Source organism: Ixodes scapularis, unplaced genomic scaffold, assembly GCF_016920785.2.
Source record: "Ixodes scapularis isolate PalLabHiFi unplaced genomic scaffold, ASM1692078v2 PGA_scaffold0__279_contigs__length_252992795, whole genome shotgun sequence".
In the NCBI taxonomy this organism is placed as follows: Eukaryota; Metazoa; Arthropoda; class Arachnida; order Ixodida; family Ixodidae; genus Ixodes; species Ixodes scapularis.
In genome coordinates, this window is record NW_024609835.1 from 32,641,276 (window position 1) to 32,658,517 (window position 17,242).

The window sequence follows — 17,242 nt, forward strand, 5'->3', positions numbered from 1 at the left end:
GAGGAGGGTGATGCAATTCATTCATAAATACATGGGTACAGATAGCAACCGTGTGCGTAGGAATTGGTGATGCTTGTCATTCGTGAAGAAATCTGTACACCTGGGGTTCTTCAGCCTATGCAAATGGTTAGGTCTGGTTTTGGTCTATAAGAAAAGAAAAATTAAATGGTTATGGAGACCCAATGCATATATACCTGAAATCACCCGTAATGTCTCCAATTTTGTTCACTTTGTTCAATTCACATCCACAGATTGGTTTGAATGTTGGACCTATATCCCATATGCATGCAAAGACTATGTACTTATACAAGATCTACAATATGCACATTTTTTCTCATTTTATGCTTGAATAATGTGATTGGTACGACACAAGCCCTGCACCAAAAATACATCTCTAGTTTTTAGAACAATACACAGAAATGTCAATGCTGAGTAGACGGACAACGGCTGTGATTGGAAACATTGATTGGGCTAAGGGCAACAGCTAAGCAAACAATTTAACCAGGGGGCCATTGATCAGGAGGAGCAATAAACCGATTGTAAGACTGGATCTGGACTGAGCGGAACCTCTTCAGTATAAGCCCAATAAAGTAGCACTGCGCCAATTATTCCCCATAAAGAGAAAGCAAACTACCAAAGAGAAAAAACAACACACTTTTTCCATCACAGGCGACGATCTTCACTTTGTCGGCTTTGACGAGCTCCTGCACTTCCCTGAACTCCACATCCTTGAGCACAAAGGTCCAGACGTTGTCACAGAATCGGTACGTGCTCAGGTGGCCAGCCTATTAAAAAGAAAAAAAAACAGGTTAGTTTTAAAATATTGTCAACAAAAATACCAATGACACTCCGGACATAAAGTGTCAAACTATGCTCCTGCAACTCAACAACCGATGGACAAATTGCTATTAGCGGCGAGATGTTTCGGTGGCGCCCTCGTTCGGTTACCTTTCGTGACGTCATTACCTTCTGAACAACAAATTCGATGGTGTTTGTAATGAGCATGGTGGAAGCCTGAAATCATTGTGCTCTCAAAGCAACACTGCCAACACCGTCAAAATTGAAGTTCTTACATTCCTCTTACTTCCGTCGACGAGACACCCTTTGCTGACGTCATAGTCAGCATTCGGCCAATTGTGATGGGCCGACCACAGCGACGCTTTCAAAAGCTCACGTCGCCAATAGGTTGTTATGGGGAGACCCAGCAGAACACACAAATGGATTTTTATTAAAAAAGAACATTCCTAAACTTCTAGGACCCACACCCACCAAAAGCCGTGGGAGAAGCAATTTTCTGGTGAGAGTTCCAGTTGGTTATGCCTTTCTTGGTGATTCCTGAATGTCTGTTTCCTTTTCTGCAGTTGTGTTTTAGTGAAAAAACCTGGAAAACTTGCTTTAGTGAAAACTTGCTTTTAGTGAAAGCATTACCCTTACCATTACTTTTATATGTTTTCAAGCTTTTATACATTAATTGCATTTTTAAATGTGAATGCTAGTCAGACGAGGTGCATGCTACAGCCCTGAGCCATTTCAAATGGTAAACATTACCAGTTAAGCACCACTGTAACTGGCTTTATTTTCGTGGCCTCTGTATTTCAAACTTCACAATGTGGAGTTTGGGGAAATTTATTGGGCAAAAAAGCTTTTATGATTGGGAATTATACGCTATATATTTGGCATACCACGGGGCGATATATTTGCGTGATAAAGTTTCCTCAATATAGTTTAGGCAGCAAAATTAGTAAAAATTGTGTTTTCATGAAAATTACTCATTTACAATATTCCAAACAATCTATCAAAGTTTTCTCGGAGCAACTCTCAATCTCTAAACCAAAGGTATTGCTATGTGATCAATAAAAGCCTGACTGTGCATCATCAATGGATGCTCACACAAGCAGACAGAGGATGGTAGTGTCACCTGCCAGCTCAAGACGATTTCAGCAAATTTGCAGATGCCGTCTGCTAAAATATGCGCTCGAGTAACTAGCAAAAGGTATTGCAGTTGCATCTTCCATCTGTTTTTGTGAGCGTCCATTGGAAATACATGCACCGATGGGAGCTGGTGAGGGTTAACCACATAAAGAAAACCCAGACCAACTTTAACATACACACACAAGCCTAAGACATAACAAAGTCTCAACCATGTTATGTCTTATTCTGTGTATTGTCCCCAGACTAGGGGTTTGGTTCATGATGACCCCTTAAGACAGTGGCTCATGCATCCTAACATCAGGCTGAAAAAAGATGCACTCAGAAATTCCATTTAGCATACTCCTACTTGTACAGGCTTTCCAAAATTGGTCTAGATATTTTCCAACTGAATCTAACATAAATATTACAAAGTTTATCACCTCCTCCCCTTTTGGCCACTTCGAGAATCCCTCAAGAGATAGGCTTCGAAGTCTGCCAGTGCATTATCTAGCTCGAGGTCAAAACAAAGGTCGACTCTTCTAGCTCCGAGGTATCTCTTCTGTGCCCTGTGCCAGTACCTGAAGCAGCCCCATAATCCCAGCAAGTTTTCTTATCTGCCTCTTGCTCTCAGGAATAAGCAAGTGCAAGTAGAGGAAGATAATATCTCCTACCACTTCTCTTTGGCCTTTGTTTGTTCCCCCTTCCCAAGAGATTTCAAGAACACTTTTCTTCTTTCTTGTGAGATCACTCTTCTGTTCTTGCCACAGCTATTATTGTGGCCAAGAATAACAGCCACTGACTCCAAAATATAAAACCCTTGAAAAGACTCTTTAGCATCAAAAGATGATTAAGATCCCTTTCAGATTATATCAAGAACCGGTCAGAAACATCATCCCCAAAATGCGCATGTTGAACAGCAATTCGCAAATTAAAGTGGCTTCAATGGAAAACCACAGAGAGTCAATGTGTAATAATTTCAAAAAGCAATCTGTGCTTTAAACAGAAACAGGAAGAGATACAACTAGAAACACCCTTAGCAAGTATTTCCTAACACAGCACCACACAGAGCTGTGCCTGTTACTGTGGGGTATGATGTTTAAATCAAGTACCCTCTTATCAATTGTCCAAAAGCAAGAAGCCTAGTGGTGTGGAATTGGAGGCTTGTTAATCAGACTGAAACTGGCTGCAGTAGACACAGCTATCGTGACCAGTGAATGACTCCTACCTAATTTAAAAAAAAAGGAAGTCCCTCCCTTAAAGGGACACTGACAGGATATTTATGCTCGCCAATTTTTTTATTTGAACATGATTTACGAGAGCTTAACTACTAGGACACCATTTGCGACACAAAGTTTGTTTTCTTTCCGCCCAAAAACCGCCGGTCGAGAATTGGCTGGTTCCAGGGGCACTCACTGTCTTTTTCATGGTCATGTCCATTCAATCTATAGCATACCAAATATACTCAAAATCGTGGGCCGTCAAGGTGCACATTAAATATTAAAGATGGAGAAGCATATAAAATCATATTTTTTGTGGTATCCAAGAAGCTGCAAATACGTCGATTGAAACAAATGTTGCACAGATCAAAGGAAGTAAACGCACTACGTCCTTCTCACTATGGCGACGTACCGCGGGCTGGACGACAAGATGGCGGTGCACGACGGACAAATACTGCGATGGACGGGGGACCGCCACTTCGGAACTGTCGTTCATGGAAGGGATATAAGTGCAAAACAATCGCACGACAAATGGAGCATGCAACGTTGTCTACTTCACATGCCGGAGAAGCGGACGAGAAAAAACTGGGTAGAGGGCAATAGCCATGCGACTTCCGGCAAATCTCTCCTTCACATTTCCCCCTCCTCCTCGGTACGCTAGTCGGCCATGAATCTGCTTGCTCACGCTTCGGAAAAGTTTTAGCATTATTAAAAAGATACGTGACTCTGCAGCAAAATAATGATTGGGTAGTGTCCTGACACAATTTTAAATCACCTGAAAAAAAAATTTAAAATTTTTTTTTGGGCGTGGTAGTGTTTTTTTTTTTTTATTGCAGAACAAAATATATGATTAAAACAAGCTGTGCGAGTGGTACCACTACATACACTAAACTCAGTTCATTGCTTCATGCCAAGGCTGCAGGTGAAAAAGTAGTAATCTTTACATAAAAATTAGCTGACCCTAAATAAAGCAAACTGCTAAACTATTGCTTCAGTAAACATTTAATACAACCAACAACCGCTTGCTTCATAAAGTGAGGAATGCGTTTATTCTCCAAGTTTGAATAGGAACTGATGCTGTCACTTTTGACAGCTGTTAATAAACAACATGAGGAACCGTTAATGCTGTACCTCCAACCATACTTGTACCTCCATTTGCTTTGTTAACAGGCTGAGTGACTGACATTCACATCTGCTGGTTGCGCAATACTCGCAAGTCTAATACGGTAAACAAACCAACATTTAGTCAGTTTTATACACAAACTCATCTCTGTTACGTCACGGCGCGGTAAAGCGTCGGACGCAGTTCCGGTCCGAGGCTGTGGGCAGAAGTGCCCATGTGAGACGTGTATTCCTGCGTTGTTTTGAAAGGAACCAGACAAAAACCTGCCTTCTCGTCAAAATGCTGCGACTGGCGCTGTACCAAGAGAGCCGAGAAAGGTTTGAAGGTCAGTTTTCGTGCGCTCGGTTCGTCCGATAACGTGGATATGTGCCGTGAAAAGGAAAAACCAGACGCCGTCAGACCACGATTGCTTGGGCGGGAAGCATTTTGGATTAAATTCACGGATACTACTGGCCATCAAATGTATTTGTTTTGTTCCAAAATGAACGCCGGAGAACCGTCAAGTTGTACGGACCACCTGCGGACTACGTTCAGTGCGTCTTCAAGTTCAAACGGTCGCCTGATCGTTCGAACTGTCGTCCGCTCTTTCAAACGTTTCTGCTTGTTGTCTGCTCTTTTAGAGGACACCGGCCCATAGACCAAACGTGTGCCCGGTACTTGCGATAAGAAGTAAGTGCAGGCCTCAAAAAACTTAAGTTTGAAGGTTGGTAAGCAGGCTCGACGTAAACAGTAGATACAAGGAGATGTTGATCATTGTTACCAGTGGCCATCACCGACTAGTTATGCCTGATTCATTTGGTTAGATTCTGCTTGCGAATGTCAGTGTCGGCGTCGACCATCTCAGCTACGGTTCACGCTTTTGCAGTCCGAGCGACGTTGCTACTGAAAATTGCAAGCGAAGTCTCATCATGTGAATCAGGCTTTAGCGTACATTCTGCAGCGTCCATGCGGAATGAATCGCCGCATGTCAGATTATTCACGCGAAGTTTTGCGGTGTAACGAGCCTCGTTAATTTCGCTGACACCGCTCAAGTAGTCCGACATCTTTAGGAGGACGTAGAATCAACAATTCCAACGCGAAAGAGAGCGCGGGGACTCACATTGGCGCCGACAACATCACATTTCAATGGTTTGTTTATGGGCGATGGCAAGCTTCTTGCCCACACCCGCATCGCGCATGCGCGGCGCCGGTGGCGTCCGCTAGGGGTGCTCCGCTTCATTTGTAAACATGAGTTGGTGTATTGTCCGAGTTCTTTGTTTAAAACTTGATTTCAAAAAGGTGTAGTTTTTTTTTTTCTGTCTAAATCTAAACTAGGAACACCCCACAAAGGTACATAAAAGAATGTAGCCTGTTAATATTCTGACGTGTAACCAAAATATCGGTTACACAGCACCTTTTTTACAATAAGCTGCCAAGATTCGATACCACAAACTGGGAGTATGTAGGCAAGCACTTTGCTTTTAAGCCACAAAGGTGGCCTTCATCATTATAAAGAGTTAAAAGTTGAACACTTTATCCTCACCCCACGACTCTATGTTTGAGATCAATTTCAATAATCCTGTCTAGTACCGGTGAACCACAACTGAAATTCGTTCACTTAGAGCCCTACACATATTTTGCTTACTAAACGTCTACTTGTTACTTCATTGAGCAAAAAACAAGCCGCATCTTCACAGGAGTCTCAAGGTTGAACCCAACGCTGGCGCATGAACTTTTAAGGAAACACAATAAATTCAACCTCACTGCAGCACAAAAGTTACTATGAAGTCTTCCTCGTGGCATCATATATCTCCCACTCAAATTTTATGCTTACTGGAGATTAAGCTTTCGCAAACGCCGAGATCGGCTAGGTACGACGGAGGCCCTAACTAGTGTCCCCTACTCCTCGGTAAGCCTTTTTGGACGGGCTTTTACCAACGCTCAAGGTCTGTGTCTGAACGGTGCATCTGAAGTTATATCGGCATACTCGGTCAGGAAGAGAGCAAACACATAAGAAATCTTATGATCATTAGCAACCGTTAAATGCACTTTGAATCCTTTAGTTTGTTTGGCGCACTGCATAGGGGTTCACGCCCATAAATGTGCCGTCCACCGAACGGTGTGACATACTTCACGCAAGTGCTTGACTGTAGCTTCCTTAAAAGCGGTTTGTATGTGCGAATCTGCCTATATGACTACAGGATAGTTTCATGCGCATACGCGATATTGAATTAATAGAATGCAAGCGGGTGAAGACTTAACTTTGTGCAGTGCTGCGGAGAAGTACAAATAACAGATAACAAGTGTGTTTGATTTTAGCTTTTCAATGGCGTCTCAAAGTTTTACCTCGCATACTCGAGCGTATTAACAAAAATAGTAATTGTAAAAAAAAATGAAAAAATATATTTTATCAATGGACGCACAAAACAAGTAACAACATTCCCGACCAGCAACACGAATATAAAGGTGTAAGCTCAATGTATAAATACTTATTCAGGGTGTCTAGCAAATTATTATTTTGAAATTCCCCGACTTTTCTAGGTTTTCCCTGACAATTTCAGGTGAAATCCCCTGACCACCGTAGAGGCAGTTAAATATACAACACCATTATAACACAAGGCGTTGAGCATTGAGCACTGTGAGGATTATTTTGAACGGGCTTAGTCAAACTTGCATATTCCGAAATATTCGTGTTCGTCCAGTCCGGATTAAACGAGCACTTTCTTGCTGCCAACATCGTCAGTAAAGGGGCCACTTCCGGAAAGGAAACACGATGAAAACATGGCGCTCAACCAGACACGTCAATGTCGTGTCCTCAATTCAATCCAATCCAATCAAGGGTTTGGACTGGATTTGTCGGCTATTCCCCTTGCACTGTGTAGCACACTCTACATCAGGCGAGCAGAGCCCACGCTCCGCTCTAAGCAGAATTTATTGCCATTTTCCTGCCCCCAAGTCCTCAAGTCTTTGCTCAGGGCACTCGATAGCGTTTCCAGCTCATTTTTCCTGACTGGGCTCGCTTTTTGACAATATAATTCATACCAATGTCACGGCATTAAAAAAAGCATGGTCATGGGACTCGCTCCAACTTCGCCGGGGGTTATCAAGGTACTCTTTTCTAGACAAAATGGTTCGTGAACGTTCCGGCATTGATAGGTACATCTACCTAAACCCCTTACTTTTATTTCCCAGAGATAAGACCACTCAAAGAAAATGCGGGAAATATCATGCCGCACATCTGTTTTCAATCGTCATTTTTCCCACTAACTATAAATCAGTAGAATAGACACCCCGGAGCTGTGGCTTCGGCTTTGGATGAAACATTTGATTGTCTTTTAAGTCGTTACTTACATGAGAATGATCCATGACTAATGTATTGTTTTGCATTGTGCTGATGTTAGCAGCTTATAGTAGATATGTGTATGTTGTATTCAAATGTTTTTTTTGTTGTTTTTTTTTGTGTGATTGCGCATTGTATTACTTTAGCAGATGTCACCATGTATTGATAATTTTTGCGTTTCCATTTGTGTATTTGCTGTGTTGACATGTAAGTTACTCCCCTACAATAATGCTCCCAGGGCGAAATGTAGGTAACGAATAAATAAAAATAAAAATAATAAATAAAACCACTGTCAATTCCCTGATTTTCCCTTGTAATTAAAATTTCTCTGACAATTCCCGGTTTTCCCGGTCACTAGACGCCGTGCTTATTCATGGTTACAGCGTGCTGACTCGTAAAAAAGCAAGATTCCCGAGCTTCGCAACATCGAACTTTCCAGCACTGTCTCGCCCACATACCTCGAAAAGCTAAGGAAAAGGCTAGAGTACAAAAATACAACAAGCATGTGTCGAGACAAACATTACGTATGGTTTGGGCTTGTGCGAAAGCTTCGAGGTCTGGCCATTTAGGTTAATTTAGAAACCAAAAACGATGTGCTCGGTATACAGGAAACATGAGATAATGGCTGTTAATAGTCCACATTCTGTGCATTATCTCTCGTCGACGTGTTGATTGAAACCGAAACCATGCCACTCTGCTCCCTCGCCAACTAGTTCCCACAGTGCAAGGAGAACAGTGTTGCATGCAGGGATTCATAGAAGTAGTCTGTTCACTGCCAGCAGTGTGAGAAATCACACCTACGCAGGCTGCAGCTAGCAAAATCGCAGCCAGCTCAATTAGGGTTAGCAGGGACACCGGAAAGAGACCAGCCTCAAACCCGACGAGTGTGCTTGGAAAACACTCTCCTCTTTCTGGGATCAAGCCTTCCTTAGAAAAATGTCTACTCCCTCTTTAAAATATCTACAATGCAGACAAGGGCACAAGCACATGAGCCTAACTCAGCAGAATGCTTTGTTTTCTATGAGCACGAGCATGGAACACCTAAATGGGGCGTGCAATCTGCCTTGGCAGCTGACTGCAGTGCCACCAGCAACAGCGTCCAAGCTGTGCCGCATAGTGAAGCATCGCCTGCTCTGACCTCTCGTAATGTACCCGCAGCGTCTTGCCTGTCTGTTCCTTCCCGCAGCCGCGTGTCTCTATCTCGCTCCGGAGTAAAGGTTTGACACCTTGAGATTCAAAAACCTATCCGTGTCCAGCATTGCTTTGCATGTGTTGTCACATCATTCGTCATCTTCATGTTGACGGCAACACCCCGCCATGTTTTTCATTTATCTGTGTTGGAATGTGCCTCCATGAAGTTGTCGTGCGTTCGACGGTTTAGAAATCACTATGGGACGACATTCATCGGTGGCAACAATTGATAATATCTATGCAAGAAATATACTCAATACCAGATTGCTCTTCACTCGCTGGCCAATCGAGTACATTCTGTGATTGAGACGACTGAGACGATTGCGACGGTTTTCGCCGGCGCATGGAGGTATGGTTTCTCTATTTCCAGGTCTTGCGTAAAAAACGATAGCACCGACTGTGACCCTGAACGTTTGGTATAACGCTGTGCTTGGGTAAGCTGACACTGATTAAAAACTAAGGTTGGCTGCTATATAAGATGTCTGTGCCAGCCTGGCCATGGCCTGCAAGAAATATTTCTGCCAAGGGCTGCACCGTGGCACCATTGTCTCATCGCATGCTTCCAATAGAAGGCTGTTTTTAAATACTGAGCTTATGCCTTTTGTCGGCACTGCAGAAAGGTACATGTTTGTGCGTTAGAGTATAATGAGGTGGCAAAAAGTGTCTAAGATCACAGTAACTATTAGCGGAGAGGGTGGGTCACTGTAAGCAGCCCTCGTTGGCCAATGACCATGATGTCACAAGAAAAAGCCCCTGGAGATGGGAATCCCCGAAATGAGCACTGGTTCATTGGTGTTCAATGAAGAGGAAGCCTCATGGGGCTCGCACTGAGTGGCAAGATACAGCTCTCAAATGTGAACAAGAACACAGTGCTGTGTGAGCCTACTGGAGACACAATAGTAAGTCAATCACGGAACGACACTGCTGCAGGTTTGCTTACAGTCTTCTTTGCATATGAATTAAACGGCAGCTAAAGCAAACACCGCCAGACCTTTCACAATATAGACCAACACGCGGCCCTGACGTCACGCAGCTGCGGTGGCGCTGTCAACGGCACTGCGCATGCGCAGACGCTTCACTTCGCGCGAATTTGGTTTCTGCGCACGCGCAGTGCCCACACCTTGTGTGGGCAAACGCGGGCTTGTTTGTAAACAGCGTGTCGGCCTATACTTTGCATGAAACGAAATACTAATGAAGACTATCTGATGGCCGGTGCTACCTGCTGGCAGCTACCAAAGATGTGAAGGCACCTTGTTACGTGATTCAGAAGTGAGTTCGGAAGTAGGTGTGTACTTTCAAAGTGAATGTGGCAGCTTGCCACTCCAGTGACTTCTAATGCTGACAAGCTTAGAACCCCTTCATTGTGGACCACTGTAGTTCTCAACTTGACATTGCTGTGCATTTATTCTTGTGCTCCGGTACATTTTCTACTTTGCTTCCAGTATGATCCCCTGGTTGGATCAGCAGCATCTATAAATAAATAAAAGTGACCTCTATGCTCTCCATTCAAACGCACCCTGTTGTTATCTGATAGCCATCAGACAATAAGAGGGCTGACTGCAACATCCCATGGACATGGTGACCTAGGAGAGGGTTGGAAAAAAAAGTCCCCTTCCCTCCCCCGCCCAAGGGGGGCTATGTTCGACAAATGTTTCTCCAAAAAAGAAACGGAAGTGACGATATTACGTCGGATTTACTAGAGGCTCAAATGACGAAAGAAGGAACTTTCGTCATTTGAGCCTCTAGCAAATCAAACGCAATATCGTCACTTCGTTTCTTTTTAGCAGAAACAAAGCATTTGTCGAACATAGCTCCCCTGAATCACCATGTTAACATTGAACCAGCTCGCCTGCACACTTGCTTTAGTTTCGATAACACTGTGGAAACAATTACTGAGTCCAATAACACCCAAGGTTAAATGAGGGAATAAAGCATAATTATTGCCATACAAGAATTAGAAAAAAGTTCCGGTTTCGTAGCTTAAAGTGCAACACAAGGTCCTGCTTGGGAAGTTCATTGTGCAGTCTTACCTTGAAAGTAAGCCTCGTCTTCACCCTGTTAGCCAGGGCATTGTTGATGGCCTTATCGAACTGCAACAGTACCTTCAGGGCCAGGTGCGGCGTGATCTGACCACACTGGAAAAAGGCAACGTGTGTAAAAGGACTGAGAAACAGACAACCTGAACTCAGTCTCGGGTTCCAGTTTATATCGGCTCCGATTTATATATACGTCTCTTATAGAATAGATATTTCGACTGGCTCATTCGTCCTTACGGCCCTCGCCGATGATAAAGGTGGGTAGAGTCAAATTTGCCGACACTGCACACTAAGGCGTGGTTTAAAACGTAATTTACAACAATTTGCCGTTATATAACTCGCCGGGTGCATTCTTTACCTCTACTAGAGTAGAAAGTGCGGCAACTGTTGGTTGTCTGGCCAGACGCAACATACCTGTATTAGCTCGTCAAGACTCTCTTGAAGCGTGTTTCCAAGCGTCGTATTGCGGTACAGTTGATAGCTCATCTCTGGACTATCGTCATACAAAAATATACTCAATTAAAAGCGATTTTGGGCTCCCAACTCAGAAAGATTGCAGTGCCACAGAGACCCACCAACGAAAGCGAACGTGCTCCAATGTTGCTCGACGCAATCCTGAATTGTTCTCATTCCAAAGAAATATTCCCAATATTACTAAAAATAAAACAAACCAAGTAATTTTTAAATTATGGAAACATTAATATTTACTATTAAGAATATAAATTGGCAAGTAACAATTGAAACAAATGTGTTCAACGCGGCCCGATCAAAGTGAACTGTCTTGCTATCTCCATGGCAACACTTCGCTGACCTGTGACGTACAACGTGACGAAACAGCACGTCACAGAGGCATGTTTGCCTTCTCCGCCATTCTCCGCCCTCTCCGTGCCGCTAACACAGAAACCGGGTTTCTTGGCGCACGCCACTTTCATAGGTGATTCCGACGGAGTCTGCCGGCGGAGCGCCTCCAAGCCAGATCAAAAGTGAGTACCTGTCTAGTTAAACTCACTTTCAGGCAGCAGCGAGACCGAGACGAGCGTGTCTTGTGAGCCCAGGATTCAGATCGCTCAATGTTTACAGCGCCTCGAGCCCGTTCAATATCAACGGAGCGGTGTGTTGTGCTTAACAGTGGTGCGATGCGCCATACCTGCATCTTCGGCTCCTCTTCCGTAGTAACATTGGATACGTCGGTCGCTTCGATCAAACGTGTTGTCATTCGGTGCGAGACGTTGTCACCGCGATGTGGACAGCGCACGCCGGATCCTGGAAAAACGGAACTGCTCGGATCTTCCGCGCTCGGACCTGTTCCTCCTCCTCGAAGCATATCGCGGGGACTCGCAAAGATGGATTCTCGAGCAATGTGCGTTTCGCCGCGATCGCCTGGAGGAAACAAATATGTCTTTCCGTTTCTGGCTGACGGAAAGTCTGTGCCGTAATATCTTTCTCGGGGAACGCGTGAGGGATGAGAGCTTACGTATCCGCACTCGGACGCTTCTTTTGGGCGAACGAATTCCTTCCTCCGCGAGACTGTTTCGAGCCTTTGAGATGCTGGTGCTTGGTGCTGCGGGTTTTGTTTATCGTGGTATCGCGGTGATGCTTACGATCAGTGGCGATTGCGGAAACACGGAAAACTACCGGATTCCGTCGGAGTGTTGTCACCGCGCTTGAGTCGCGGCGTGCTGTTTCAAAATGCAGCCGATGCAGCTGTTGCCGATTGCGCTGCTGGCAAGTGCCGGCCGAAGCTCCCGACTGCGTTGTTTTTGTTTATCGCACAGCCGTTTTAACTACTCGCATTACATTGTTGCGGTGGGAGCAAGTCATACATATGCAGAAGTGCTTATTCTTCCGTCTTTTGTGCCGTCATTTTTTTTCCGCACTTCAATTATGCATTATCCCGACAATCTCTAGACAAAAAAAAAAAAGAAAGTATTGTAATTTGCACGTTTGAGGTTTTACGCGCAGCTCTATCGCGTATCTTAGCGTAATCTGAAGTGGCTCTGATAGTTTTGTTACGAGCATCGGACGTATGACATGTGTCTCTCTCGCCATTTTTTTTTTGCTTTTTGAGTTTCGGTTTGTTACTGCGACTTCTCTGGTAGTCACCTTCACGCGTGTCCAATGAGAAAAAGAAAGCCGCGCAGCACAAACGAAGAGCATGCCTGTGACCTTGAAATTGACCCATTCATTCATTACTTTTTTTTTAGGGGTGTGATAGTTTTTACTTCTTTTTCCCCGCAATCCTTTCGTGGCATGCTTGTGTAGCAAGCAATTCAATGTCAATAATTGAAATATTGCAATTTAATTACTTTATTATTTAGTTTGTAATCAATTTCTTCGATTACATGTAATTGTAGTTGTACTTCAATTTCTTCCAGCCCCAGTGGTGGCGTAACTTTAATAACAATTGCAATTAATTGTTTTGTTATTTTGCTCCGCTGCAGCCTAGTTCACAGCTCAACTCCCTATTATACAGTGAAATAAAAAAAAAATATTACAAAATGCGATTAATGCTTGAGACAAGAAATGTTAACCACATTTCAGTGAGGAATGATGCTATCACATCGGGTAGTTTTCAAATTGAAATGACAGCATAATTGCAATTACATTTCTGTGCTAGTAATTTTAATTGTAGTTCGCTACGTTCTTGAGTAGAGTAGTTATAAATTATAATGGTATCTTTTTTTTTTTTTTAGAATATACCTTAGTAGGTTCGTTTCTGCCGATGTATTTTCGCGAAGAAAATGAGCTGAAACAGTTCTTCTGCCACTTTAACGCGCCTGCCAGTTTTTTTTTTTTTTTTTTTTTTTTACAGAACTGTTGTCCGAACTGTGGAATGCGAATTTACTTGGGTCTATTTAACAGATTGAGAGATAATAGAGCTTGGAATACACAGAAAGAATAAAACACACCGCAGTCGCAGGAAACGTTCAGACCGGGTGTTTCCGTTCATATCGGCCGCGGGTGTGCGCTTCCGAGACCATGTTGATACCATGGAGCAGAAAATATTCGCGAGCGACCGCGCTGGCTATCGCAGTGTTGGCTGTTTGCTGGGGAAGCAAATAAGTTCAATAATGCTTTACTAAAAAAAAAAAAAAAAATCTTGTTGAATAATTGTTAAATTTATGGCAAGCTTGTGCCCGTTGCTCGAGTTACCGAATCGTAATGGAGACAGTAATTGTGTGCCGTATTTTGCCAGTAAATCGGCGAATCCAATCGACAGGGGTGCAGTGACAAATGTTTTATACAGTAGCTCAACTGAGGACGCGCACACACGCGCGCGCGCATGTTTAATAAGAATAATAATAAAAAAGAACTTGTTTTTTTAAATTATGTTACTTGATGAGAAACGTTTTGTACAGTTCCCTATTTATCTGCAAGAGTGACATTTGATCTCCGGCATCTGTTGTATCGCGAAGCAGTCCACGGGACGGACTTTTTTTTATTTGTTGTCTTGGAGAAAGCCCCAGGTATGCCCAGAGACACTTTCTGTGTGCGCATGAGGAAGTTGACAATACAGTGCGATCGTGCGTGACCGGCGCATATCTTGTGTGCCCTGCCAGGCCCTGCAACCCCCCCCCCCCCCCCCCCTTCCCCCTTTCCTCTCGTCTCCTTTTTTTTTTTTTTTTGTCGTTACGAGTGAGAACGTTCGGACTACGCAACATCGCTTTCGCGTCTCCGGCAAATTTTCGTGTCAGTGAAGACGGTCAAGAGAAGTGGCGAAAGGAGAGGTTAGAGTTTGGCCGTCCGGAGGTATTTGGCCAGTCGTAATAACCGTTTCGTTTTCTCTACCTATTGGTAAGGTGTCTCTCTCTCTCTCTCTTTCTATAGGTCATCCCGGTCGTGTGGCAGTTTATTACTTCCCGCGACTACATTGATTGAATTGTTTCTGAACGGCGGCGGCGTACGTAAATGCATAATCAATTCAGTTACGGACCTTCGTTAACGGTTCAGTTACATTTCGACTTGTTATCGTTCGTCAGCCGTTCGTCAGGTCTGGCACGCTGCATACGCGTTCTGATACCGCGCAGACAACTGCATATCGGGGCAGCATCGCCCCCTTTCCATAGCCAACCGTTCACCTCAGAGTTAACTGAGGTGAACGGTTGGTTTTCTTCCGACGCGTTACTTGATATTATTGTCACAAGTTCTGCACTCACAGTGGTACACGTGTGTGTTCTGTATACTATCAGTAAATTGTTATAGGTTGAGTGGCGTGTTCACGTGCCACGCAACTTTTAACAATTTACTGATAGTGTATGGAACATCCTTGGCAGATAAAATTTAGTTGTTTTCTCCTACGTTGCTTGTTTGAGAATCAGTTAGTTACAGAGGGGGCCGCTACAGAAGTCATGCACTGCATCGTTGTCCACAAATATTTATTAATGTTTTTTTTTTTTTTTTTTTTTCGGTTGTTAAGTACGCAGTTTGCGAGTCACCGAATGCCTCTTGAACGTGGATCGGTCGGGAAATACACCCGGGAACGACATTTGACGCTTGGCGCGCCGCTTTCCGGGTGGATCGGTGTCATCCCCCACAACCGACGGGATGGTTTACCTAACGGGGTGCAAGTATGTAGTCTGACCCAAATACGGGGGGCATCGTGTCACTGGCAGTTTCCACGGTTGTGAATGGCAAAGCGGAGGCGGTGGAAAAGCACAGCCGCGCTTCCTTTTGTCGACGACTCGAGGCCGCATACCAGCTGGGTTCGGAAATGGCATTCACTTATAGCGTTGTACCAATAAAAAAACTCTTTTCTTTTTTTTCTTTTGTGGTGGTAATGAATGTAAGTTGGCGCCAAGGGATTCGTTACGTGAACTGCTTAATGAGCACCTGACTTTTTTTTTTTTTTTTTAATCAAAAACTTTTTTTTTTTTTGCGCTTCGTGGCAGCTTATATTGGAATCCATAGTTTTATAAACTAGAATATTGCGGAACAGATTTCAGCGGTGATAAGGCGTGATTGCGTCTTACCGCTTAATAAGACAGTCGGGAAGTGAGGCCTCAAGAATTGGCTCCTTGTTTCCCAAAGGAGTGGGTAGTTTGCTCCGTGAAATTATCACGCACTACCGACTAGATAAATAAATAAAAAAGAAAAAGTCCGTTCAACAAACATCGCATTGTACGACTAAGATGAGCGCGTGCGCGCCCTTGCGCTTTGCCCGTCTTTTTGCAGCGTTCTCAAAGCGTGTGGAGGTCCCTTTTCCAAACGCGACAGCGTTAACGAGCTCTTGTCGCGGAAAATCGGTGGCGTGGTAGAAAAGCCGGCGTCAGTGGCATGCCGCGAAAATCCTGATTGGTCGATATGCTCATGACGTCACAGCTACATCACCCCGCGCGGGAATTTCAAACAACCCACAACGATCACGTGAAACGTGATGTTACGCGTGGAATGAGAGTGAATTAAAAAAAAAAACACGACATGTAATGCGAGGTAAATGTCGCTGCGTGTCTCAAATGATTTCACTCTAGAAAGTAATTCATTTGCCTTAAAGAAAAAAAAAATTGATGAATTTTAGGCGGGATTTGAGCCCACGACCCTTCGGTTGCGAGCCAGACACGCCACTGCGCTCGCACATCTTGGGAACGGGCGGGAGTTTATATGTTCCGCTATCGCGCTCCATTCTTAAAAATAAACGTCTTAAAAGTTTTCTTTTTTTTATGTTATGCTTGTTTTTAGTAGCGGCTCCCACTGCTCCGAACGGAGTAACTCGAGTCAGAGTTCTCGGAGCGTCTATACTAAGCAAAAAAAAAAAAAGCGCGGCTTTTCAGCTGCTTCTTGGCAGTTTTGCACTTCCTGGAGGCAGACGACGTCGAGCACGATCGCTCTTATTGAAAAGCGAGTGGCTGTTGACGTCAGCGCTGTTGTTCGAAGAGATCCAAAGCGATGCTGCCCTTCGTAGGGCGGTGCAAAGGCCGCGGCCGCTATAAAAACCGACAAAAACGTCGTCAACACTTTACGAACTTCCTATAAAATGTATCCGTATACTCGCGGGAAGTCCGTCGCGCTCGGCGATCAAGGTATTGTCGGCCGAAGCGAGCGTCAGCAAACGTCTCATATTGCCATGCACCCCATTTAGCTACGCAAACAAAACATTAATCGGGATCATGTTCTGCGTGAGTGTCCAACCGCGCACCGAAGTCACGTCCTGCCTTGCTCTGTTCGGCACGGACAGGACTAGCGTCGATAATCACCGATTTTCCGCGAAACGGCGACCAAAGCGCGGCGTACAACGAGCGTGGTTTATTAGCATATCCAAAACAAACGAAATTCGCTCCGAAACTTTTTCTGAGGAGAGCCTGAGCTGGAAACAAAATACCGCAGACCCACGCCGCAGCCTTCGCACCTCCTCTCGTCGTTTTGTCTGTTTTTCTCTTTCAGCATCGGAGCTCCGTCAGCGATCCGAAAATACGTCATACCGCGCTCCTTTGACTCCTCGCGCACCGTG

The 17,242-nt window shown here is 44.3% G+C and overlaps 2 protein-coding genes across 2 annotated transcripts in view; one reads left to right on the top strand and one right to left on the bottom strand.

Annotated features, from left to right (window-relative positions):
* On the bottom strand, positions 1-11,436 carry LOC8034605 (transcription initiation factor IIA subunit 2). Its single transcript, XM_029982090.3, has 4 exons — positions 11,212-11,436; positions 10,792-10,896; positions 656-785; positions 1-144 (listed from the first exon to the last, which is right to left on the bottom strand). The coding sequence occupies exons 1-4, from the start codon at positions 11,281-11,283 to the stop codon at positions 128-130; spliced, it is 324 nt and encodes a 107-aa protein (XP_029837950.1). The 5' UTR covers positions 11,284-11,436; the 3' UTR covers positions 1-127.
* A 209-nt stretch (positions 11,437-11,645) lies between these two features.
* The window catches only part of LOC8034595 (ubiquitin carboxyl-terminal hydrolase 2), a 155,663-nt gene continuing 150,066 nt past the window's right edge, over positions 11,646-17,242 (top strand). Inside the window, exon 1 of the mRNA XM_042291814.1 lies at positions 11,646-11,780. The gene's annotated coding sequence lies outside the window, so the exon portion shown is untranslated. The remainder of the gene's footprint in view (positions 11,781-17,242) is intronic.